Here is a 24,275-nt window from a genome sequence, read left to right as displayed (position 1 = left end):
ACTCCAATCTCTTGTGTCGATAATCATGTGATCTGAGAATTCCTGCTTGTGATGAATCAGAGCAGTTCACAAAACATAACTTATGCAGGCTCCTAGTCATCTCTCATATCTGATGCATCAACAAGTCAGTATCAAGAACTATCTCCCAGTCACCATTAACATATAAATCTGCCATAAGTCTGAATCTGATTGGTGTCCTGAGATGCATGGTTTAGGAGATATTCACCCTTCATGCAGCCGCTGACGGTCCGGCGGCGGCCCGTGCCAGAACAGGACTCCCGTACGCATGCGCGGGAGTGACGTCATAGCGGCTCCGGCCACTCACAGCGATGGAGCCCGTGAATCCGGAAGATACGCCAAAGGAGCATGTCATCCCCCTCGGCGGTGACCGGGCGATGCATCCTAGCACTTTATTGTCTTACAGGTTTTTTTTTTTGGAGGGGGGGTTTTTTAGGTGGTTTACTACCGCTTTAAAGTTACTTACCTGTTTGTCCGCACTGCACACTGCGCTGCTCATGTGCTTGATAAACCATTGTGACAACATCATGTGACAAAAAATTGCCACTACTGCCATTAAAACTTGCTAACCGGCTCCTGTACATATACGTCGGCGCTTTGAAGGTGGATATCTCAGTAATGGCAGCAGCTGCTGCCACAACCAAGGTATCCATCTTTGGAGCCGGCGGCTCAGTTTACCATAATGGTGGTCTCTGTGGCCACCCTCCTTCCCGCCGCTCTGCCATGCCCTCTGCCGCTTACCGGAGTCGTCCGCAGCGGCAGAGGCGATCAGCACCTGTCCGTGCTGGGTATGGAGACGAGTGAGGCTAAGATAGCCCCCACCCGTCTCCATACCATAGCAGGGTGGAAGCGACGTCAAAAGGTCACTTCCGCCCATACGTCTTTAAGGACCATTTTTCTGTTGTCATTTTTTCAATGACAAAATTAAATATTTTTTTTGCATTGAGTCCAAATATAAGATCTGAGGACTTTTTGACCCCAGATCTCATATTTAAGAGGACTTGTCATGCTTTTTTTCTATTATGTTTATGTAAGGGATGTTTACATTCCTTGTAATAGGAATAAAAAATTTTATATTTAAAAAAAAAAAAAAAAAAAAAAAACAGTGTAAAATAAATAAAATCAAATAGAACAAATAAGAAAAAAACTTTTTTTTTTTAAGTGCCCTGTCCTGACGAGCTCGCACGCAGAAGCGAACGCATACGTGAGTAGGGGGTGCAACGGATCGCCACCGATCCATGATCCGAATGGGTCACATGCCGCGTTCCGCGGAGCACTCCGCGGTCTCGGCCTTAGGAAAGGCCGCGGCTTCGGCCTAGCTCCGAAGCGGCGGCCATCTTTCTACACCCAGGCTGTTTACACTGATCGCTCCGATGGAGCGATCACTTGTAAACAAACCGGTGTCATGTCATGACGCCGGTTCCTCTCTCCCCTCTCTGTACTAACCTGTACAGTGGAGGGGAGAGATCCTGAGATGGAAGCAGCCATCCCTCCATACCCTACAGTACCCAGCAATACCCCAATACTCTAGCAATATGTGCCCATACTCTGCGATACCCAGCCGTACTCAGCCAATATTACAGTGGGGGAGATTGTGGATATTACAGTGGGGACTATATGGTGGTGGAATTTTCACAGGTTTTTGCAAATTAAATTATTATTTGCTGATCTGAAAAATGATCCAATCCATGACTCTGATCCGAGGAACGATCCGATCCGTGAGTTTTTTGATCAGTTGCACCGCTATACGTGAGTAGCACCCGCATAGGAAAACGGTGGTCAAACCACACATGTGAGGTATCGCCACAATCGTTAGAGCGAGAGCAATAATTCTAGCCCCAGAACGCCTCTGTAAATCAAAACATGCAACCTGTAGATTTTTAAGGGTAAAAGTTTTATGCCATTCCACGAGCGTGCGCACTTTTGAAGCGTGACATGTTGCATATCAATTTACTTGGCATAACATTATCTTTCACAATATTAAAAAAAGAATGGGCTAGGTTTACGATTGTCTTTTTTTTTATTCAAAAAAGTGAATTTTTTCCCAAAAAAGTGCGCGTGTAAGACCGCTGCACAAATCCAGTGTGACAAAAAAGTATTGCAATGACCGCCATTTTATTCTCTAGGGCGTTAGAAAAAAAAAAGGTATAATCTTTGGGGGCTCTAAGGATTTTTCTAGCAAAAAAAAATGTATTTTTAACTTGTAAACACGGAGTCTGAAAAAGAGGCCTGGTCTTTACGTTTTTAAGTAATCTCCAGGCCTAAATTGATTTCTTAACCAGTTCCCGACCAGCGCACGCCGATGTACGTCGGCAGAATGGCACGGGCAGGTATATTGGCGTACAGGTACGTCAAATCTTTAATGCCGCCCTGCTCGCGTGCTGGTCGGGACCCCCGTGAGTCTGGTCACGGGTCTCGCGGACTCGATCGCTGCGGGCATACCCGCGATCGTATCACGGGGCGGCTGAACGGAGAGATGCCGTTGTAAACAGCATCTCCACGTTCTGCCTAGCAACAAGTGACGCTGATCTCTGCTCCATGTGATTGGAGCAGAGATCAGTGTTCACTAAATGAAAGCCCAGTCCACAACAGTTAGTAACACACCCCTAGGAACACTTAACCCCTACACTGCCACCCACTGGTTAACCCCTTCACTGCCAGTGTCATTTACACAGGAATCACTGCATTTGTATAGCATTGATTGTTGCATAATGACCATGGTCCAAAAAAATAAATAAATAAATAAATATCGCTGATCGCCGCCACTACTAGTAAAAAAAATAAAAAATTATTATTAAAAATGCCATAAAACTATCCCCTATTTTGTAAACCCTATAACTTTTGCGCAAACCAATCAATAAATCGTTTATTGCAATTTTTTTTACCAAAAATATGTAAAAGAATACGCATCGGCCTAAACTGAGGGGAAAAAAAGTTTTCTCAAAATTGGCGCTCTATTTTTGTTTATAGCGCAAAAAATAAAAACCGCAGGGGTGATCAAATACCACCAAAAGAAAGCTCTATTTGTGGGAAAAAAAGGACATCAATTTTGTTTGGGAGCCACGTCGCATGACCGCGCAATTGTCAGTTAAAGTGACGCAGTGCCGAATCGCAAAAAGTGGTCTGGTCTTTGGCCAGCACAATGGACCGGGGCTGTAGTGGTTAAACCTGTGTGCAAAGAATGCAACAACTGCTCTGGCAGTGGGAAGAAAAAGCACATGGATGCACCTCCTGCCTGCAGGCAGTATAGACAGCAACCAGTTTGCATGTGAATCTTCGGGGCTGACCAATGTCAACATTTGTCAGGACTAGAACAACATTTCAGGACTTCTATAGCAAACCAATCAGAGAACGTACTTAGTTGTCGTTTTGCATAAAACTACTTATGTGTTCAGGCTTACCGGCCCTTTAAAATCCAGCGACTGTTCCAAGATCTTTGCATTCTCCAGCAGGGATGGGGTTTTATTATCACAAAGATCTTTCACAACATAAATTAATCATCAGGCAGAGAAATCGGAATTCTTCCAGCTCGCCTACCTCTCCTGCAATGTGAAATATCAGACTGGGAGGCCCTCTGCCGAAAAACCCAGACTGAGACTGACTTTGTTCTTACATATATTTCAATACTGCGGAGCCCACTCAGCGAAGAGAGGACCCTACCAAACCGACCTCTGTGGATAAATAGGACTGCGCTAATCTACACACACACACAGCCTAAGCTTGTTTACACTTGCAGCTGGGGGGAGGTAAACGCACATAAATCAGCCACTTTTATACCGCCCCCAACCACTCTCCCTTAAAGCAGAGCTCCAGGCTGCTTCAGAAGATTTTAAAAAATACTGTAGCTGCGGACTTTTAAATATTAGGACACTTAACTGTCCAGGAATCCAGCAGTGTCTTCACCGCTAGCTCATTTTTCAATTGGCTCTCGGGTGATGCGCCGCCATCCCGGCTGAGGGAAACTGGTAATGAAGCCTTGTGGCCTCACAGCCGGTCCCCTACTGTGCATGTGCGACGTGCGCTGCACTTTGTGAATGGCCTGGTGGCGGGGGGGGGGGCGAGCGAAATTCCAGCTAAAGTCTGTGGCAAAGTCACCCGGAAGTGGGAGCTGTCAAACTGGTACCCGCTCCCCTTGAAAGGTGCCGAATATGGCAAACAAGTGGAGCTTCCCCTTTTAGGTGGGGGCTCTACTTTAAGCTAGAAAGGCAGTGAACAGGGGTATATGCGTGCCACAGCCGTAGCAAGAATTAAACCCCCTGTCATGTTCAGCGGGCTCTACGATCTACTCTCTGCAACCTATTCAAGTGGACAGGGGCACGCTGTAACCACCCAGCAAAACTTGCAATTGTGCTGGGGCAGTATGACATTTACAGGGCCAAATCAGGTGGTGAGGAGATGACACATTACCTCCTTGCCACTTGCAAAATGTCTCAGAAAAGTGATCTGATCACAAAGAGGTTTGGAAGCTCATGGGAGGTAGAAAAACACAATAAAACCAGTTCATAAAAAAAAAAAAAATAAAAAAAAAAAAGTTACGGGGGTCATTAAATGTAGAAAAATAGGCAAAACATTTTTTCCCCCCATTTTGGATAGAAGGGAGGGTTATAACCCGTCAGTTTTTTTTCCCCCACCATCTGTATCGTATTATGGAGATTTCTCTTCACTTCCTGTCCCATAGACAAAACAGGAAGTTATAGGAAATCCCTGCAATCTAAAGAAATTCCTTGGGGACCCCCGGGTCACCAGAACTAGTGTAAGTGGAAGATTTCCCCTCGATTACTTTTCTGGGGAGAACCCAAAATTTGTGATTTTCTTTCACTTTCAATGATAATGGTACACAGGTCAAATAGAGAGGAGGCATCTCCCAAACTAGGGCACAGCCAGCAATAAAAACTGACATGTGCTCTAACCCCTCTCCAGTCTATCCAATACTAAAAAAAAAAAAAAAAAAAAAAAAAAAAAAAAAAGGTTTTGGCTTTAGTTATACTTTAAGAAGTGGATGTCTATGTGTTACTTTTGGAAAATAAGGATTTAGTCAAGGCTCAGTTCACACTAGTACACCTTGTCATGCGACCTGAGGAGGAAAGCCCAATGGCACCCGTTCCAATCTATATGACTAAAGTTGCAGCGTTTTTTTTTTTTTTAAAAGGTCCCTGCATTGCTTGCTGCTTTGATGCAGCTTTCTTGCAACTTGAATGCCATAGACTGTAATAAATCACAGGACTTGAGTCGCACTAGGCCACGTGCTGCTCGAAAAAAAGTACATAAACGTCAAGCATTTTTTGCCCCAGTGGACTTCAATGGAAACGCATGAAAAATGTGTGGAAACCATGCAAAAACCACACAGCGTATTTTTCCCCTAGTAGGCTTTCTATTGGCTAAAAATATATATATATTTTTTTTTTAAAGAAAACAAAAATACCCCAAAAAATGCCCCAAAAAAGTCTGTAAAAATGACACTCAGCTCACGTGTGAAGTGCTATACAAAAAAACAAGGGCCCATTACAGACAACCATTTGAAAAATGTGGGTATGTCTGCTCCTGAGACAGATGACAAGTCTGATGTGCCGGGAACAGGTCCTCTTCACAAAGAGACGTGAAAGTCGTACTCGGCATTGATGGCATCACTCCGGTCAATTCGAAAGGTCAATCCACAAGAATTTGATAACTCAGCTTCAGATTCTGTCAAGCTGACTCACCTACCTGCTTGTACAATCTTTCCACCCACCTGCTTCAAGTTTTATAGAGTGGTGGTAGGAGTGGGGGGGAGGGGGAATGAAGTCATAGAGTTCCTTTATGCGTCCTCTATAATTTTGCAGGTTTTTGTTCTTTTAAGTACTCCCCCCTGCTTTAAACTGTGGTTTTCCCTGCAAGGCCCTACAAGACACAACAGTGGCATGAGGGCTGCCGGATCAAACCAATGAGGGTATTGGAGGGGAGCAGGAATCTAACATCTCAGGAAGGGTGGGAATCTGAGGGATCTTCAGAATTTTTTTCAGGTTCCTCTTCCATTTTGCAGAGATTGACAGAAAAGCCGAAAGGCAAATCGAATATTCCACATCTTCTTTGCAGAGAGCTCTTTATTTTAGCAACAGAGCTGTTTTAACATCTCTTTAACTGGTCTCCTTGTTATAGTGTGATGAATTGAATACATTGTGGGGCCTTTTAGATGCTTTTGGGCATTTTGCTACTTTTGTAACCACAAACGGGGGGGGGGGGGGGGGGGTAATCAAATATATACATAAAAGCGAGTGTTATCATTGAGAGGGATATCATCTTGGTCCAGCCAAAGGTGACCCGGAAGCAGACTGGCCAAAGATGCCAGCGCCTCCCAGGGAGCTCTGGGACACCATAGACCCAGATAGAAGATGAGTATAGTTCCATTTTCTCTCTTCTTCTGTTTACTTCCAGGTGTCTTTCATGGGGTGTCCAGATCACTGCCTGCTTAATATGGACACCTCCTATTGGTTAAGGTGATGCTTCCCATGGCTGGGTCCAGAAGCTAGAGAACTCGGGGGTGGTAAGGAGACCAGTGCACAGAAAGACAACAAGCAGGAAAAAGGTCTGGTCCCCAGGGAGGGGTATGGGCATGGGCGAGGGTCATACAGTAAATCATGACTTTGATCCATTACACTTCAGTATGGCTTGGGAAGAAGTGTTTGGGATCAAGTCGGCGTAAGGTCATTAATGTACAACGTGTTACTTAAATTTCATTTTTGGGTAGGGTTGGACTTTAAGCATAGACTGCACACTCTTTAAAGTGTACCTAATAGAATTTTGGCATGTAGAAGGGTTACAACCTCTGTCAGGCTTTTGATGTCTGCTGGGAGATTTATTTGGCCTGGGGATCATTGTCAACAGGACTTAAACTGGTTGTTAGGCCACTGAATGTTCTTGCTACAATCTTCTCTGTTATAGTAAATAATGTGCCCCAGTGTATGCGTTTTTTTTTTTTTTTTTAAATAAGCCGCTATATACCTTATTTTATAGCACCACTCACGTGACCACCCACCTTTTTCCTCTCTAAATCTGACAGCTACAATGGGAGGGAATGAGAATCCCCCACTGACGTCAGCCAGGAGGAGGAGAGTGGAGGGCGGTCACGTGAGCGCAGAGCAGCGCTATAAAATAAGGCATACAGTGGCTTATTTAAAAAACAAAACAAAACACACATACACTGGGGCACAATTTACTATAACTGACGAGATTGTAGCACACATGCTCAGTTATTTTAACAGCAGAGCAGAGTGGCACTGTCACAAGCTGACAGGCGAGAGGGGGTGGGGAGGACAGAGGAGAGACAGCGGGATGACAGAGGCATGTAAACTGACCACGGTGTCAGGGTTCAGCAGCCATAATACACCGTGGTCAGTTTACAGGAGGGGGGGGCAGAACCAGGCAGGATCAGCCAGATATAACAGGTGCTACACGGGGCCAAATTACACAGAACAAGCACTGTGCTGTATGACATGCTTTAAAAACGGAGAAGATCTATTTTTTTTTTTTTAAGGTTACATATGCTTTAACTAATTGAGCTCTGGAAGGTTTTACCCCCTTCATGACCAGGCCATAATTTGCTCTTCAGCACTGCGTTACTTTAACTGGCAATTGCGCGGTCATACAACGCTGTACCCAAACAAAATGTATATCATTTATTTTTTCACACAAATAGAGAGTTTTCTTTTGGTGGTATTTGATCTCCACTGGAATTTTTAATATTGTTGTATAAATGTAATCACTTACGGAACGCCGCACACTGATATATGCCCTAAATTTGAAGAGGAATATCTTTATGGCAGCAGCTAGATGTCATAAGCCCGGTATCTTCTTCTTCGGCCGGCAGTCCACTTTCCAATAAGAGTGGTCTCTGTGGCAGATTCACCGCAAGATAAAAAATTTTTTATCGGCAGCGGGAGAGGGGGCCCCCCTCCCGCCGCGCTCCAGTGCCCTCCGCCGCTTACCGGAGCCGTCGGGCATTGTCTCTTCCTGGGTATGAAGACGAGTGAGGGGAAGATGGCCCCCACCCGTCTCCATAGCATTGCAGGGCGGAAGTGACATCAAAAAGTCACTTCCGCCCATAGCTCTGAAAAGGGATTTTTTTTTTCTTTTTTTTTTTTTATTGCATTTCAGTGTAAGTATGAGATCTGAGGTCGTTTGATCCCAGATCTCATATTTAAAGAGGTCCTGTCATGCTTTTTTTCTATAAGGGCCGGTTCACACTGCAGGCGAGGCGAGGCGACTCCGACTTGCCTCGCCGCGACCTGCAGCGGCCTCGGCGGCGACTTGCAAATGACTTCTGTATAGAAGTCAATGCAAGTCGCCCCGAGGTCACCCAAAAGTAGTACAGGAACCTTTTTTCTGAGTCGGAGCGACTCGAGTCGCTCCTCTCAGAACGGTTCCATTGTACAGAACGGGGGCGACTTGCGAGAGCGAGGCGAGGCGTGTCGCCTCGCATCGCCCGCTGTGTGAACCAGCTCTTACAAGGGATGTTTACATGTCTTGTAAAAAAAATAAAATAAATAAAAAAAAAAAAGTCACTTTTATTCCTTTTTAAAGAACAGTGTAAAAATAAAAAATTAAAAAGGCAAAATAAATAATTTTTTTTAAGTGTGCCCCATTCCCACCGAGCTCACGTGCAGAAGCAAACGCATACATGAGTAGCGCCCGCATATGAAAACTGTGTTCAAACGTCACGTGAGGCATCGCCGCGATCAGTAGAGCAAGAGCAATAATTCTAGCCCCAGACCTCCTTTGTAGCTCAAAACGTGCAACCTGTAGAATTCTTTTAAACGTCGCCTATGGAGATTTTTAAAGGGTAAAAGTTTGTCGCCATTCCACGAGCCTGCGCAAATTTGAAGCATGATATGTTGAGTATCAATTTACTCGGTGTAACATTATCTTTCACAATATATTAAAAAAAAAAAAAAAAAAAAGGGCTAACTTTACTGTTGCCTTATTTTTTTAATAAAAAAAAGTGTATTTTTTTTCCAAAAAAAAAAAAAGTGTGCTTGTAAGATCGCTGTGCAAATACGACCCCACACCATAATATCTCCTTCCACCTAATGGTTTGGACCAGTGCACAACGCAGAGGCATTGGAAGGTTTTTTGCAAGAAATGCATTAGGGTAAAAAAAACCTTTGCCTTTAGAACCACTTTAACCAGTTCAGCCTCGGACCATTTGGATGAAAGACCAGAGCACTTTTTGCGATTCGGCACTGCGTCACTTTAACTGACAATTGCGCCGTCATGCAACATTGCACCCAAACTAAATTGACGTCCTTTTTTCCCTACAAATAGAGCTTTCTTTTGGTGGTATTTGATCACCTCTGCGGTTTTTATTTTTGCGCTGTAAACAATAGAATAACAGAAATAAAATAAAATAAAAAAATGATATACATACATTATATATATATATATATATATATATATATATATATATATATATATATATATATATATATATATATATATATATATATATATATATATATATATATATATATATATATATATAATAAATTTCCTCAGTTTAGGCCAATATGCGTTTATTGATTGGTTTGCGCTAAAAGTTATAGCGTCTACAAAATAGGGGATAGTTTTATGAAATGTTTTACTAGTAATGGTGGCGATCAGCGATTTTTATCAGGATAGCGACACTATAGAGGACACTTTTGGTGCAATTTTGGGACCATTCACATTTGTACAGCAATCAGTGCAATTAAAAATGCATTGATTAATGTGTAAATGTGACTGGCAGTGAAGGGAGTTAACCACTATGTGGCGCTGTAGGTATTGTGTCTTAGGGATGTGTTTTAAGTGGGGGGGGGGGGATGTGTGTGATGACATTAATTACCGCTACCGATTACAGTGTCACTAGGCAGAAAGAGGAAATGCTTGTTTACATCAGTATTTCCCCGTTCTTCCTCTCCGTGAGACGATCGTGGGTGTCCCTGTGGACATAGAGTCCACGGGACCTGTGATCATACTCACGGAGCTCCCAGCGGGCACACACGCGCAAGCCACCTCTTAAAGGGCAACGTACAGGTACGTTAATCTGCCTGTACGTGCCGTTCTGACACAGTATATCTGCCTGAAGGGGTCGGGAAGCGGTTAAGACCCCTTTCACACTGAGGCGCTCAAAAAATGTCCATAAAACATTTGGCAGTATTGCGGCGCTTTTGTAGCTTTAGCGGTGCGCTGTTTTTAGGGTCACTGCACTGCTGTGATCCATAAGAGAAGTACATCTAAACGAGCTTTGGCATACTTCTCCTTTAAAGGGAATTGTTGCTAATCTGACAGGCATAGCAAAAAAAATAAAAAATTTACAGCTTGTAGGTGGTTTTAACTATTCCAAAAAAATAAATAAAAAATGTAAAAACCCATACGCTTGTATGTAGAATTTATTTTTATTATTAATAATAATAATAGTAGTAGAGTAGATCTTTTTTAAGTTGTGTTTGAGTCTGGTCACAAAAGGTAAACTTGATAGTAATGAGTCATGAAGAGTTATTTAAAACTAAAAACATTCAGATCATAGGCTTGCTGGCCCTTTAAATGACGTCACACGCAGAGGATCCAGGAAACCAGAAGACATCACCGCATCCGACAGAACACAACCGAGAAACACTGTGTACTTTCCAATCTGCAGACTGATTGCCAGGTTCTGTACTCCTGCACTTACATGACATCGGTATTTTTACTTTAAATTTTGTATTAGTCACATAGAAGGAAGAGAAGTGTGTCATAGATAGGTGATAACAGACTGAACTTTATACATACGCCAGTGTAGGACCGAGGATGACAATGATGTCATTTTCTCATTACTAGACATGGAGCAGATAGTCAGATTTATAAAGCCCTGTTCACATCTGGGTGTTCTAGATTCACAGGCACAATTGTATGGTTCTGAAACGTGGTAAAATTGCGGAAAAATGCGCAATGCATATTTGGGTGCCAACATTTTGTAGCTTTCCAAACTTAATAAATAAATAATAAAAAATAAAAAAGGCACAGGAGCTACTTTTGTACATTTTTGGAGCAGAGAGCAGCCCAGTCAAATAAATGGTGCTGCTCCAAAAACATGGCAAAAAAAAAAATTCAAGCTAGACTTACCGGGAACTTGTTTTCCCCAAGAGTCTTACAGGAAAACAAGTTACTGGTAAGTCTAACTTGAATTTTCCCAAAACGTCTTTCAGGACAGCACCCGAGAGGATAATCAGGACTTACCCCATTAGGGTGGGACAACAGCCTGTAAAACTTCCCTTGCGAAAGCCTTTCCTCCTGCCATCAGGAGGTTTAACCTATAATGATGGGCAAAGGTTGTCAGACTCTTGTAGAATGAGCCTGAATACTAACTGGACTCTGTTGACCTGAAAATCTGGCAATGGTTGCCCTGGTAGCTTGTCTTCCTTTCTTACTACCAGCATATAAAACAAATAACGCATCTGAACGCCTAATGTCCTTAGTGGTTTCAAGGTAACTTAAGACTGCTCTCTTAACATCCAAAAGTATGGAATTCTTTTTCTTTCTTTCCTGGTGGATTAGAGCAAAAATGTAGGAAGTATAATCTCTTGAACTCAATTTTGGACCGAAGTGACCTGTCGTTATAGCCACTAAAAAAACAGTTTTTAATGTAATCAGTCTCAGGGAGGCTAAATCAATAGGCTCAAAGGGTTCCCTGATCAGAGGCTGCAGAACAAAATATAAAAGTCCCACTTTGGGCAGCCTCTGATCACAACTGGTCTGAACTGGGTGAGGGCCTTAAAGAATCTAATCACTATGGGTTCCGGTGATAGGTTTTTTCCAAAAACACCCCCAGCGCAGCAACGTGGACTTTAAGGGTAGGACTGCCAAAACCTTAATCCGCTCCATTTTTCAGGACAGAAGAAATATCCTCGAAGGGCCGACCAGACATAGTGCACCAGGAGTTTAAATCTTTCCAGACTTTGGAATAAAATTACTCTGTTAACATACTTTCTATTGGATAGGAGGGTAACAACTAACCTATCCGAAAATCCTTTCTTCCTCAAAAGCTGCTCTTCAGAAGCCAGGCTGTGAGTTTTAGCTTCGCTACCTCCTGGTGAAATAGAGAGCCCTGTATCAGCAGGTCCTGTCTCAACAGAAGGTGCCAATATGGCTTAAGCTGTATCTGGAGAAGGGATGAAAACCAAACTCTCTTCAGAAGGTTTTTGGCTGTGAAGGTGGAATCCATCTGAAATCTTCTGTACCCCAACGAGCGATTTAGCTTTTTGAGATTTAGGATGAGAGGGCACTTTCCTGAAGGTTTCTGAAGTGAGTAGAAGCTCTGTAAAAACGCTCCTGTAGGGGCCGGGAACAAATGACTCTCTGTGATATCAGTTCCTGAATTAGGTACCGTACTTCATGGCGAGAGCCCTGATTGGATCCCTTGGAGAATTTGTCACCAAAAACCTTCTCGCCTAACCCTGGATGAGTATGTTAAAAATAAACTTTTCTCTGCTGCAGAAGAAAAATCCTGGAGCCTTCCCCTGACTGGAGGAAGGTGTCACTGCAATTTTTCAGAAGTCGGAGAAAGATTGAAGATCACTCTACTCCTACCTTTGGGTTTATGGAAGGACCATGGCCTCCTTTTCCCCTGCGTTTCATCTTTCTGCTGCCCTTTCTGGGGATGAAAAAAAAACAAAAAAAAACAAAAAAAAAAAAAAACGCCTGCTTGTCTGCACCTTCTTTTTCTTGACCAGAAACATTTTATTTTTACCAGCTATGCAGTCAAGAATGGATTTAGCAACCCAAATAGAAAATCCTTGGAAAGGGGGATGCCACACAGCCTGTTCTTTGATGCTGCGTCTCCGGGCCAGGTTTAGCCATGACATCACTGACCTCACAAATGCGCTTCTGGAAGAATGGTCAGACATTCCCATAGACACACTCCGAAACCTTGTGGACAGCCTTCTCAGGAGAGTTGAAGCTGTTATAGCTGCAAAGGGTGGGCCAACTCAATATTGAACCCTATGGACTAAGACTGGGAAGCCAATAAAGTTCATGTGCATGTAAAAGCAGCTATCCCAATACTTTTGGCAATAAAGTGTACATTTTTATTATATGTACAGCATTGGGGGTTAGTAGTTAGCACTTCTACTTGGTAGCACTGAGGTCCTTGGTTCGAATCCCATCCAGGACACTACCTGCAAAGAGTTTGCATGTTCTCCCTGTACTTGCATGGGTTTCCTCCAACACTTCAAAGAAATGCTGGTGGGTTAAATAGCTCATCTCTAAACTGGCCCTGGTATGTGTGTGACAGAGCATGTTGGATTGTAAGCTCCTAAGGGCAGAAACTGATGTGAATGTACAAAGTAAATCACTACATGAACTGTTGCCACTATATAAATACTATTGATAACAATAATAATAATAATGCAGAAACAATAGCAATAGGTTGGAAATCTCATTGCAAATGTTGATTTCCCTCCCAGGGTTGGTCAGTGAGATGATATACAGTAAGAACACATCAGAGGTTCTAACACATCCTCAATCTAAGAAAGTTGTTTTTTCTTTTTGCTGTAGGTGCCTCCATTGAAGGAAATCTCCAGCAATTTAGACGCAGCAATAAAAACTGAGACAGATTCTAACCATTCTCAAAAAATATATATAATAATCTGAGCTGGAGGTGGACTTTAAGGGCTCATTTACATCAATATGACATTCACTTTGGTGCACCCACTGCAGTCACTTTCCTCAGGATTTTCATCCCAAGGGCTTGCAGCTTTTTGTCACAAGATCTTTTTTACATGTTGTCACTGAGACATGAAGTGGGAGGAATTTAAAACAAAGTTTTGGCCCGAAGTATGTTGAAGTCCTCACACATCTGTCAGCTATGCATGCCATTGGGCTGGTCGGGGACGCTTAAGGAGCTCTAATGTGGCAATTTCATGTCTGCTCGCAGCGTGTAATAAGTGTCTGTTGAAGCTTCCACCCTTGTCTGTCTGGAACAACACCCCGAGCCCCAGGGGGGAACAAGCCTTGTGTGAGAATACATGAGGAAAACGATCACTATATCAGCCAAAAAACAATCTCAGCTACAACTTCAGCACCAACTCGCACAAAGGTGTGGCATCAACTACCTGCGCCAAGTGCTGGTCACCATTTTTGGCACCTGAGCCAGCGTTTCTAAGAATTAGATCTAATCTACTGATGAGGAACTGATCACATATCCAATGTGAGTATAGTGTCACCAATATCTGGGCAATGTGACCAACTTCTCAGCGATGTGCCAGGCATGCCAAAATGTAAGACTTTACTGTGCACACTTTCGTCTTTAACCACTTAAAGTGGAGGTCCACCCTAAAGTGGACCTTCCGCTCATTGGAATCCTCCCCCCCTCCGGCGCCACAATTGGCACCTTTCAGGGGGGAGGGGGGGTGCAGGTACCTGTACAGTACAGGTATCTGCACCCACTTCCGGCATAACTATCTGCGGAAAGGGGCGTAGATTACGCCCTTTTCCGAAAGTCCCCCTCTGCCTGCTGGGAAACACACGGATCCCAGAGGCAGCGGGACCATCCTTATTGCGCAGCGTGACTCGCGCATGCGCAGTAGGGAACCGGGAAATGAAGCCGAAAGGCTTCACTTCCTGATTCCCATACCCAAGATGGCGGCGGCAGCACCCGAGAGACGATCGAGAGATCGGCTTCGGGTGCCAACATCGCGGGCACGCTGGGCGGGTAAGTGTCCTTATTTTAAAAGTCAGCAGCTGCAGTATTTGTAGCTGCTGGCTTTAAAAAAAATAAAAAAAAATAAAAAAAAAAAACGGCAGAACTCCCGGCAGACTCCCGCTTTAAGCTCCAGACCAATTTGCAGCCAAAGGATCAGGCCCTTTTTGATTCGGCACTGCGCCGCTTTAACTGGCATATGCGTGGTCGTGCGACGTGGCTCCCAAACAAAATTGGTGTCCGTTTTTTTCCCACAAATAGAGCTTTCTTTTGGTATTATTTGATCACCTCTGCGTTTTTTATTTTTTGCGCTATAAACAAAAATAGAGCAATATTTACTTTTTGCTATAATAAATATCCCCAAAAAAATATATTTAAAAAACATTTTTTTTTTCCTCAGTTTAGGCCGATACGTATTCTTCTACATATTTTTTGGGGGTGGAAAAAACACAATTGATTGGTTTGTGCAAAAGATATAGTGTTTACAAAATAGGGGATAGTTTTATAGCATTTTTATTAATTTTTTTTTTCCACTATTAATGGCGGCGATCAGCGATTTTTATTGTGACTGCTACATTATAGCGGACACATCAGACATTTTTGACATATTTTTGGGACCATTGTCATTTATACAGCAATCAGGGGGCGTGGCTTGGCGTCTGACATCACTGATCGTCTTTACCTATAACAGGGAACAGACGATCAGTGACAGGCTCAGTAGGAAGCACAGGGAGAGGTTTGTTTACACAGACCTCTCCTCGTTCTTCAGCTCTGTGACCCGTGCGGCGATCGGGTCTGCTGGTCCCGCGGCCACGGTCACGGAGCTCAGGACCGGCTGGGCACTTAAAGAGCAACGTACCTGTACGTGCTTGTGCCCAGCCGTGCCATTCTGCTGATGTAAATGTGCAAGAGGCGGTCCTTAAGCAGTTAAAGCCCAACTCCAGTGAAGGTAACAAGCCTCTCTTCCAGTATCACTGCCCCTACAAGGGTTTTAATGCTTTCCTCCATCTAGGCCAGTGGTTCTCAACCTCAGTCCTCAAGTACCCCCAATGGGCCATGTTTTGGGAACTTCTCTTACATAAAATAGCTCTTATCAATACCATGTCATTGATATTGATTTAAGGCAGCTGTGCGAAGTAAAGGAAAGCCTGAAAACATTGCCCGTTGGGGGTGCAGTTTAACTTACCTGATCCTCCGCTCCCTTCTTGCAGTTGGCTCTTCCTGTGTCCTCATGTCCCGTGTAGGGCTATCTAACCACCATAGCATACTGGAGAAAAGGCTGCAGGCACCGGTCTGGAGAAAAGACTGCAGGCTGCAGTGTGGAAGTAAAACTGCTGTTCCCAGTTCCCTGGATGTAAACCAGCATTTAAAGTGTAAGTTCACCTCACCATGAAAAATGACAAGGTGAACTACCCCTAAATATCCTCTCATTGGTCAACAAGGGTATGCCACTACATGCATTATGATGGATACTCACTGCAGGGCTGTGTAATCTGGTGTACAGACTATTACACTGGCAGCACATCAAGGCCACCATGTGCGGTGGGGTCTGGAAGGGTGGTCGGGATATCTGGGGTTAGTTCGCCTTTTCATTTTTATTTTTTTTGGGAAAAGGTGAACCTACCCTTTAAAATGCTCATTTTACTCTAGGGCAGTGGACTCCAAACTGCAGCCCAGGGGCCCTTTGCTTTCTTTTATCAGGCCTTTGGGGAACAATTACCTTCACTGACACCAACGACGATGGGGCATAATTCATCCCACTGACCCAACAACAGGGGTATAATTGTACCCAAGAACAACAATGGGGCACACTTCCGCCCACGGACACCGACGATGATGGGGCACACTTCCTCCCACCCACACCAGCGACGATGATGGGGCACACTTCCTCCCACCCACACCAGCGACGATGATGGGGCACACTTCCTCCCACCCACACCAGCGAAGATGATGGGGCACACTTCCTCCCACCCACACCAGCGAAGATGATGGGGCACACTTCCTCCCACCCACACCAGCGAAGATGATGAGGCACACTTCCTCCCACCCACACCAGCGAAGATGATGGGGCACACTTCCTCCCACCCACACCAGCGAAGATGATGGGGCACACTTCCTCCCACCCACACCAGCGACGATGATGGGGCACACTTCCTCCCACCCACACCAGCGACGATGATGGGGCACACTTCTCCCCACCCACACCAGCGATGGGGCATTTTCTACTCCCACTGACCTCAGTCCAACCCCCCTAAAAAGTCTGAAAGATACTAAACTGGCCTTTTGTTTAGAAAGTTTGCCTAGGGGACTGGGAACAGCAAAATTACTTACACAGCCTCTTCTCCCATATACTCTGAAAGTTGGATGCCATCATCAAGATCGATGTAGGGCCCACAGACCTGCACTGGGCATGCAAATGTCTAGAGACGGTCCACTGTGGTAGCATTGGACATGAGGGACAGTCCACTGCTGGAGTGTATGGGTGTGCCAGCTTACAATGGCAAGGGCTTACCGATTAGCAAGGTCATGTGGTCATGCTGACCAATAAGTGCTTGCTATGGCAAGCATTAAGATAGCTACTCTGGGACTTTGTATTACAATGTATGGACCACCTGCAGGGCTCCAATGAGGAAAGTGGCTGGTTCTGCATCCCTTTAGATGCGATTTCCCTTTAGGGGTATCTCATCAGAAAATTTCATTTTTGTTGCAGGGGATGCTCAAAATCTGATTTGTATCTTAGTGCAGACTTCTGGGAAAATCAGTCAGCCAATCACACAAGCAAGAAATTATGTTTCTGAGGGAATTTCTGTACCCAGATGGTTTCCATATTGCATTGCACTTTACAGAAAATTACAGAGCACCAGATTGAAAAGGAAAGGTCATTTTTAAGAACATTCAATTACAAGGACTTGCAATTGTTTATGCTATATTATTATTTTTTACTATTTTTTTTTCCCGTGAAAAGTGGAGTTACCCTTTAAGCACAACTCTAGGGGAAAAAAAAAAGACTGAACAGAATAGCTACACACACCATATTGTTCCGCTCTATAGGAACAACTGCTACACAAGAGAATGATTTCACCCCTCTGCCTTACATAATCACATTTAGGGCCGGTTCTCACTGCTGCGTGGTGCGCAATCGCATGTGAATCGCACCACACTGCAGTGCAAATCACATGCGATGTCCGTGCAATGTGAATTCAGCCATACAGATAGTATGGCTGAATTTGCATCGCATTTGGATCAACCACACACAGGACCCTTGTTTTTGGTCTGCAGCAGAATCGGATCGCATGGGTGTTCACAGCCATGCGATCTGATTCCTGTACGAATTTGCAGATCGCACTGCGATATGTGAACTGATTTGGGTGAGTCATTAACTTTTAATTGATAATTGCAGAGGTCCGCATAGGGCAGTGTGAACTGCCGCTGGGAGACATGCGATGCCTGAATCCGCAGTGGATTCGCAGGGTTCCCACATTGTTGTAGTGTGAACCGAGCCTAAGGCTCGATTCAAACTAGCATGTTTTTTTGATGCATTTTGCAGAAATGCAAGGACATTTTTTTAAATGGGTTCCTATGGAACATGTTCACATCAATGCATTTTTGTGCCTCTGCGTTTTTGGAAAGGGTCGGGGACTTTTTTTCATGCAAAATGCAGTGTTTTGCATGTAATAGAAGTCAATGGACCTGCATCAAAAACGCAAGTACCGCGTTTTGTTTTTCATTTTTTTTCACTGTGTGTATACACATACACATATACACATATACACATATTATATATATATATATATATATATATATATATATATATATATATATATATATATATATATATATATATATATACCCTACGTGGTTTTGGTAAATCTGAAGACAAAAATCTGCAAAAAATCTAATAGTGTGTATGAGGTCTTAGCCTAGGTTCACACTATAGCGATGCGGGAACCAGAGCAATTCCAGCGCCAGTACCCGCATCGCATCCCTCCCGCAGGCAGGCAGTTCACATTGCCCTCTGCGAACCGCTGCGGGTGTTAATACAATGTTAATGACACCCCCAGATCTGTTTACAGATCACAGTGCGAACTGTGGATTCGTACAGCAATCGGATCGCATGGGTGAGAACACCTATGCGATCCGATTCCAGTGTGGGGAAAAATAAGTCCCTGCACCTTTTTCTGTGCGAATCCAATGCAAGTTCAGCAATACAACTGTAAGGCTGAACTCACATTGCTCAGACACTGCATGCGATCGACATCGCTGTGCGGTTGCGAATCACATGCGATGCCTGAGATTGCCCTAGTCTGAACCTAGGCTGAGCAGAGAGAAAATAACGCAATACACCGGTGTCAGCATCCCGTTACTTCATCCAAGATTTATCCTCACATTTTATTTTTACATTCAGTGCCATTCATTATGCAGGTGGGGCGACGCGGACGAGCCCAGGAAATTAGCACATACCGTCATTACCACCGGGCAGGTATGTGAAACACGTGGCGAGGAGAGTGATGCCATGAAGGACAGTCAGTGAAGATGGCAATTAGTCAGTGCCTTGGGCAGCGGGTTTATCCACTCCGCCATCCATCCGCCACACACACGTTGTACACAGGACTGTACGAGAACACTTAACCCTTCACACACACACACACACACACACACACACACACACACACACACAGGACTCGCCTAATTACAAGTCATGGATTGCTAATCCACAGAACATCTGATTGCCAAAAGCTCACCACATACATTACAATCCGATTGTGCAATCTCCTTTTAATCTACTGATAAGTAGTGCAAGGACCTGTCTGATTGGATTATAAACTGATCGAATAGTTCAGGTGGGCCCTCATATTACATAGTTATTGGTAGATCTAACGTTGATGGTACAATCTCTGTACCATTAACCTTCACATAGATCTATCAATAACGATGTAGCATACGGGCTTGTTCAACCGTTGTTCAGCCTCCCACACAAGTGAATGGTTGTACACAATTGTAATCATGTAAACACTGATGTGAATATTTAGTGTTAGAGAAATCCATTGTACACAAGTGTGGGGAAACACCGATGAACAGACTCATTCACCCCGCTACAGCCAGACATGCCCTTGTACAGGAGGCTGTATGTACCAGCTTGGGCTCCCCGGGGGCAGGAAAGTGCTGGGCATAGAGAGAAGAAGAAGACTGAGCTGGCAGGCAAAAGGGGGGGGGGGGGGGGTGCAGAGACTTCAGCAAAGATTTTACAGAGAGACAAATAAAGCTGGTCTGAGACATCGGCATCATAACGAGAATACCAGCGTTGGCTGGAGTGACCCTTTAACAAAGACAAGTTTAAAGACAAAGGTTGTCTGGCTCAGGTGGCAATCTAATATTTATGGGTTGCCCCAAAGGAGACTGCAATTGGAGAAGAGAGAAAAACAGGCAATCGTAATTGCTTACCCCGAGATAGGCCAACCCTAGAAGATATTTATCACCCCGCCCACCTTAGTAGTTATTGTAGGTCTATGAAAAATAAACCCCCTTACATCGAGTGTCCCCATCACATATCCCCCCTTACATCAGCTATCCCCATCACATCGAGTGTCCTCCTCATATATATCCCCCCCTTACAACAGATGTCCCCGTCACATATCCCCCCCCTTACAACAGATGTCCCCGTCACATATCCCCCCCGTCACATATCCCCCCTTACATCAGATGTCCCCGTCACATACCCCCCCCCCCTTACAACAGATGTCCCCGTAACATATCCCCCCCCCTTACAACAGATGTCCCCGTAACATATCCCCCCCCCCTTACAACAGATGTCCCCGTCACATATCCCCCCCCCTTACAACAGATGTCCCCGTCACATATCCCCCCCCTTACATCAGATGTCCCCGTCACATATCCCCCCCCTTACATCAGATGTCCCCGTCACATATCCCCCCCCTTACATCAGATGTCCCCGTCACATATCCCCCCCCTTACATCAGATGTCCCCGTCACATATCCCCCCCTTACATCAGATGTCCCCGTCACATATCCTCCCTTACATCAGATGTCCCCGTAACATATCCCCCCCCCTTACAACAGATGTCCCCGTAACATATCCCCCCCCCTTACAACAGATGTCCCCGTCACATATCCCCCCCCTTACAACAGATGTCCCCGTCACATATCCCCCCCCCCTTACAACAGATGTCCCCGTCACATATCCCCCCCCCCTTACAACAGATGTCCCCGTCACATATCCCCCCCCCTTACAACAGATGTCCCCGTCACATATCCCCCCCCCCTTACAACAGATGTCCCCGTCACATATCCCCCCCCCCTTACAACAGATGTCCCCGTCACATATCCCCCCCCTTACAACAGATGTCCCCGTCACATATCCCCCCCTTACAACAGATGTCCCCGTCACATATCCCCCCCTTACATCAGATGTCCCCGTCACATATCCCCCCCCTTACATCAGATGTCCCCGTCACATATCCCCCCCCTTACATCAGATGTCCCCGTCACATATCCCCCCCTTACATCAGATGTCCCCGTCACATATCCCCCCCTTACATCAGATGTCCCCGTCACATATCCCCCCCTTACATCAGATGTCCCCGTCACATATCCCCCCCTTACATCAGTTGTCCCCGTCACATATCCCCCCCTTACATCAGATGTCCCCGTCACATATCCTCCCCTTACATCAGTTGTCCCCGTCACATATCCCCCCCGTCACATATCCCCCCTTACATCAGTTGTCCCCTTCACATATCCCCCCCTTACATCAGATGTCCCCGTCACATATACCCCCCTTACTTTAGATGACCCCGTCACATATCCCCCCATACATCAGATGCCCCCCCTTACATCAGATGCCCCCCTCACATATCCCCCCTTACATCAGATGCCCCCCTCACATATCCCCCCTTACATCAGATGCCCCCCTCACATATCCCCCCTTACATCAGATGCCCCCCTCACATAGAGTATCCCCATTACAATCGCCCCATCACATATCCCCATTGCAGTGCCCCCTTCTGTGTGTGGTAATAATCATTAAAAGCAGTATTAAACCCAAAACCAAAAATGTATTATATTGCAGCTTACCAATCATTAGATGTGGTGGCTGCATTTTTCTTCTCTTAGGCGTTTTCCCCCTTTGTTTTCACCTATTGATCTGGCCAGTAACACACCTCCTATATTACAGTGGCCCCTACTCTGGATGAAGGTGTACAGGGGGAACCTTCGGATAGCAGCATTGTTAGTCTGGGGGAGGAGAATGTTAGGTGTACTAGCAGATTTAGATACACTAACAAACTGAAGCCTAACCCAGCTCACACGTTATAAACAGTTACAGCAAACAGTTTAGTTCCTTTTTGGAATAAAGGTTTTACATAAATAAAAGCTGATCATAAATGGTTTGTCTCACCCATGTAAACTGATACATTCTGCTGAAGAGCTTGTGCTTTTGAAAAACAGACTTACGGCCAGATGAAAATAGAAGAAAGCTTAGAAAATCAAACTAAAGCAGCCATCATAGCTAAGAATTGGGAAGCTGCAATATAAGAAATATTTGCTTTGGGTTTTTTGCGGCTGTAAGTAGTTACTAAGCTCCTGTACCTTTTCAGGCGTCTAGCTTTAACGTGTATCTGCGTGCCGGGTGCCGGAGTGCCAATAACAACGAGGCTGGCTTCACACTGATGCGATCTGCCTAGCGCACGTCATTTGTACAGGAATCGCACCAGATTTCGGGACAAACAACATTCGAATTCAGCCATCCATTATGTATGTCTCTATTCACACCAAAAACGTGCAGGACACTGGAATCGAATCGCATGGGTGTTCAGACCCATGCCATAGTTCTCACTGCGAATCGATCTAGGGGTTCCATTAACTTTATATTGACACCCAGAGCAGAGGGCAACGTGACCTGCCTGAGATTCTGATGCGGTGCGAGAACCCGAAGAGGAATCGCTGCGATGCGGGAACCAGCGAGATTCGAGTGATGGTTCCCGCATTGCATGTCACTCGCAGACAGTTCACACTGCACTATACCAACCACAGCGGGTGTCAATACAAAAATGAATGACACCCACAGATTGGTTCGCACATCGCAGTGCGAACTGTGAATTCAGACAGGAATCGTGCATGCCCATGCCATCCGATTCTGGTGTGGACCAAAAAAAGGGGTCCTGCACAAGTTTGGTGCAAATGCAATGCAAATTTGCGTCGCATGTGATCTGCACAGCAATGCGGTGCAAATCACACGCAATGTCTGCCATTCCCATCAAGGAAACATTTGAAGATTTCTGGTCCAATCGTACAAATGTTCCCGGAATAAAGGCGAGATCAGCGTCTTCCCCAATCAGATGTCGGCATTGTAGCGGACTCACTGCGTAGAATTACATTGAGCACGTTGTCCAATTAGCGATGTAAATATTTAATTAGCACCCCGTGTTTAAATATTAAAATACCACACACACACACAGGAGGATCTGATTACACCAAGTCCTGCGCCACCGCCAATCGTTTATAACCATTTCATAGTGTACATCACTGCGCGTTAACCCCGTCCCAGGACAGCGCAGACCAATAAATTGTATAAAGTTTGTAAATAAAAAGTGTCAACTAAAACACAGAATTTTAGCTGGCCAATAGGAGACGAGCGATGAGCTGTAACTAGGGGTTACCTCCAAACCTGACATAAATTAACAATGTGCACACAGTGCTCCTTCCTCCAGCTGATTACATACAATCAGGCTGCAATGTGACACTATCAGAGCTCATCCCACTACACCATACACCAGACACAGAGCAGGGACCCCCCACCTATACTCACTGGACCCGATCAGATCGCTCCTAGTACCGGCAGATCCCAGACAGACTTGTAGCTCTGATCATCGCTCCGTATACTGATCGCACCTGACTCTCTCCGCTGCTGTCACATTTCAGCCAGTTTAGTGCCTCTGGTGGCCGAACGGAGTAATCGCAGCACTGCCTGCGCGCTGCCCTCTGGGTAATGTAGTTCTCTAGGCGGAAGCGCACTTTGTGTGGAAACTTTTCTGGTGTCATAAGGCAGAGAATAGTTGGGGGGGGATTTATCAAAGCTGGAGCAGCTGTGCATGGCAACCAATCAGCTTGTAGCTTACATATTCAAAGCATTAGAGCTCAAGCACACAGTACTTTTTTTTTTTCCACCCCTGGACACATTTGCTCCAGGAAAAATGCACAAGTCTTCACACGTTTGGCACTAATGCATTCTGTTGGCCAGAAAATGTATTTATTCCGCCTATTAACCACTTGAAGGCCAGGCATTTTCTGGCACCTGTTTATACGTTTCAATCAGTGTTTTTACCTAGAAAATTACTTCTAACCAGTGGCGGCTGGTGCGCCATCGCTCGCCGATCGTTCGCCACTTACCCCATCCAGGTTGTGGCTGCGGCTTCCCTCCTCCATATCTCAGCAGTCGCTGCTTCTCCTACCAGGCCAATCGGGTCTTCAGACTCCTAGCCAATAGGGTCTTAGGACTCCCAGCCAATCGGGTTTCAGTACCCGTTTCCTGATTGGCCGGAAGGAGAAGCAGGAA

At 45.0% G+C, this 24,275-nt stretch overlaps 1 protein-coding gene across 2 annotated transcripts in view; it reads right to left on the bottom strand.

The window, feature by feature from the left end:
* LOC143975199 (dual specificity testis-specific protein kinase 2-like) overlaps window positions 1-23,685 on the bottom strand; it is a 105,402-nt gene extending 81,717 nt beyond the window's left edge. Inside the window, exon 1 of one of the 2 annotated variants that reach the window (XM_077477321.1) lies at window positions 23,519-23,685. Coding sequence is in view for 1 of the 2 variants with exons in the window: in XM_077477312.1 (XP_077333438.1) it covers window position 23,529 (1 nt within the window). In the remaining variant the exon portion in view is untranslated. The remainder of the gene's footprint in view (window positions 1-23,518) is intronic. The other variant, XM_077477312.1, reaches the window with a different exon arrangement.
* Between the last annotated feature and the right edge of the window lie 590 nt (window positions 23,686-24,275).

The sequence above is a fragment of the Lithobates pipiens genome, unplaced genomic scaffold (assembly GCF_037356315.1).
Source record: "Lithobates pipiens isolate NorthernLeopardFrog02 unplaced genomic scaffold, aLitPip1_a1.2 Scaffold_1, whole genome shotgun sequence".
Classification (NCBI taxonomy): domain Eukaryota; kingdom Metazoa; phylum Chordata; class Amphibia; order Anura; family Ranidae; genus Lithobates; species Lithobates pipiens.
Note: the sequence above shows the minus strand (reverse complement) of the source record. Positions and strands in the feature narration are given on the sequence as shown.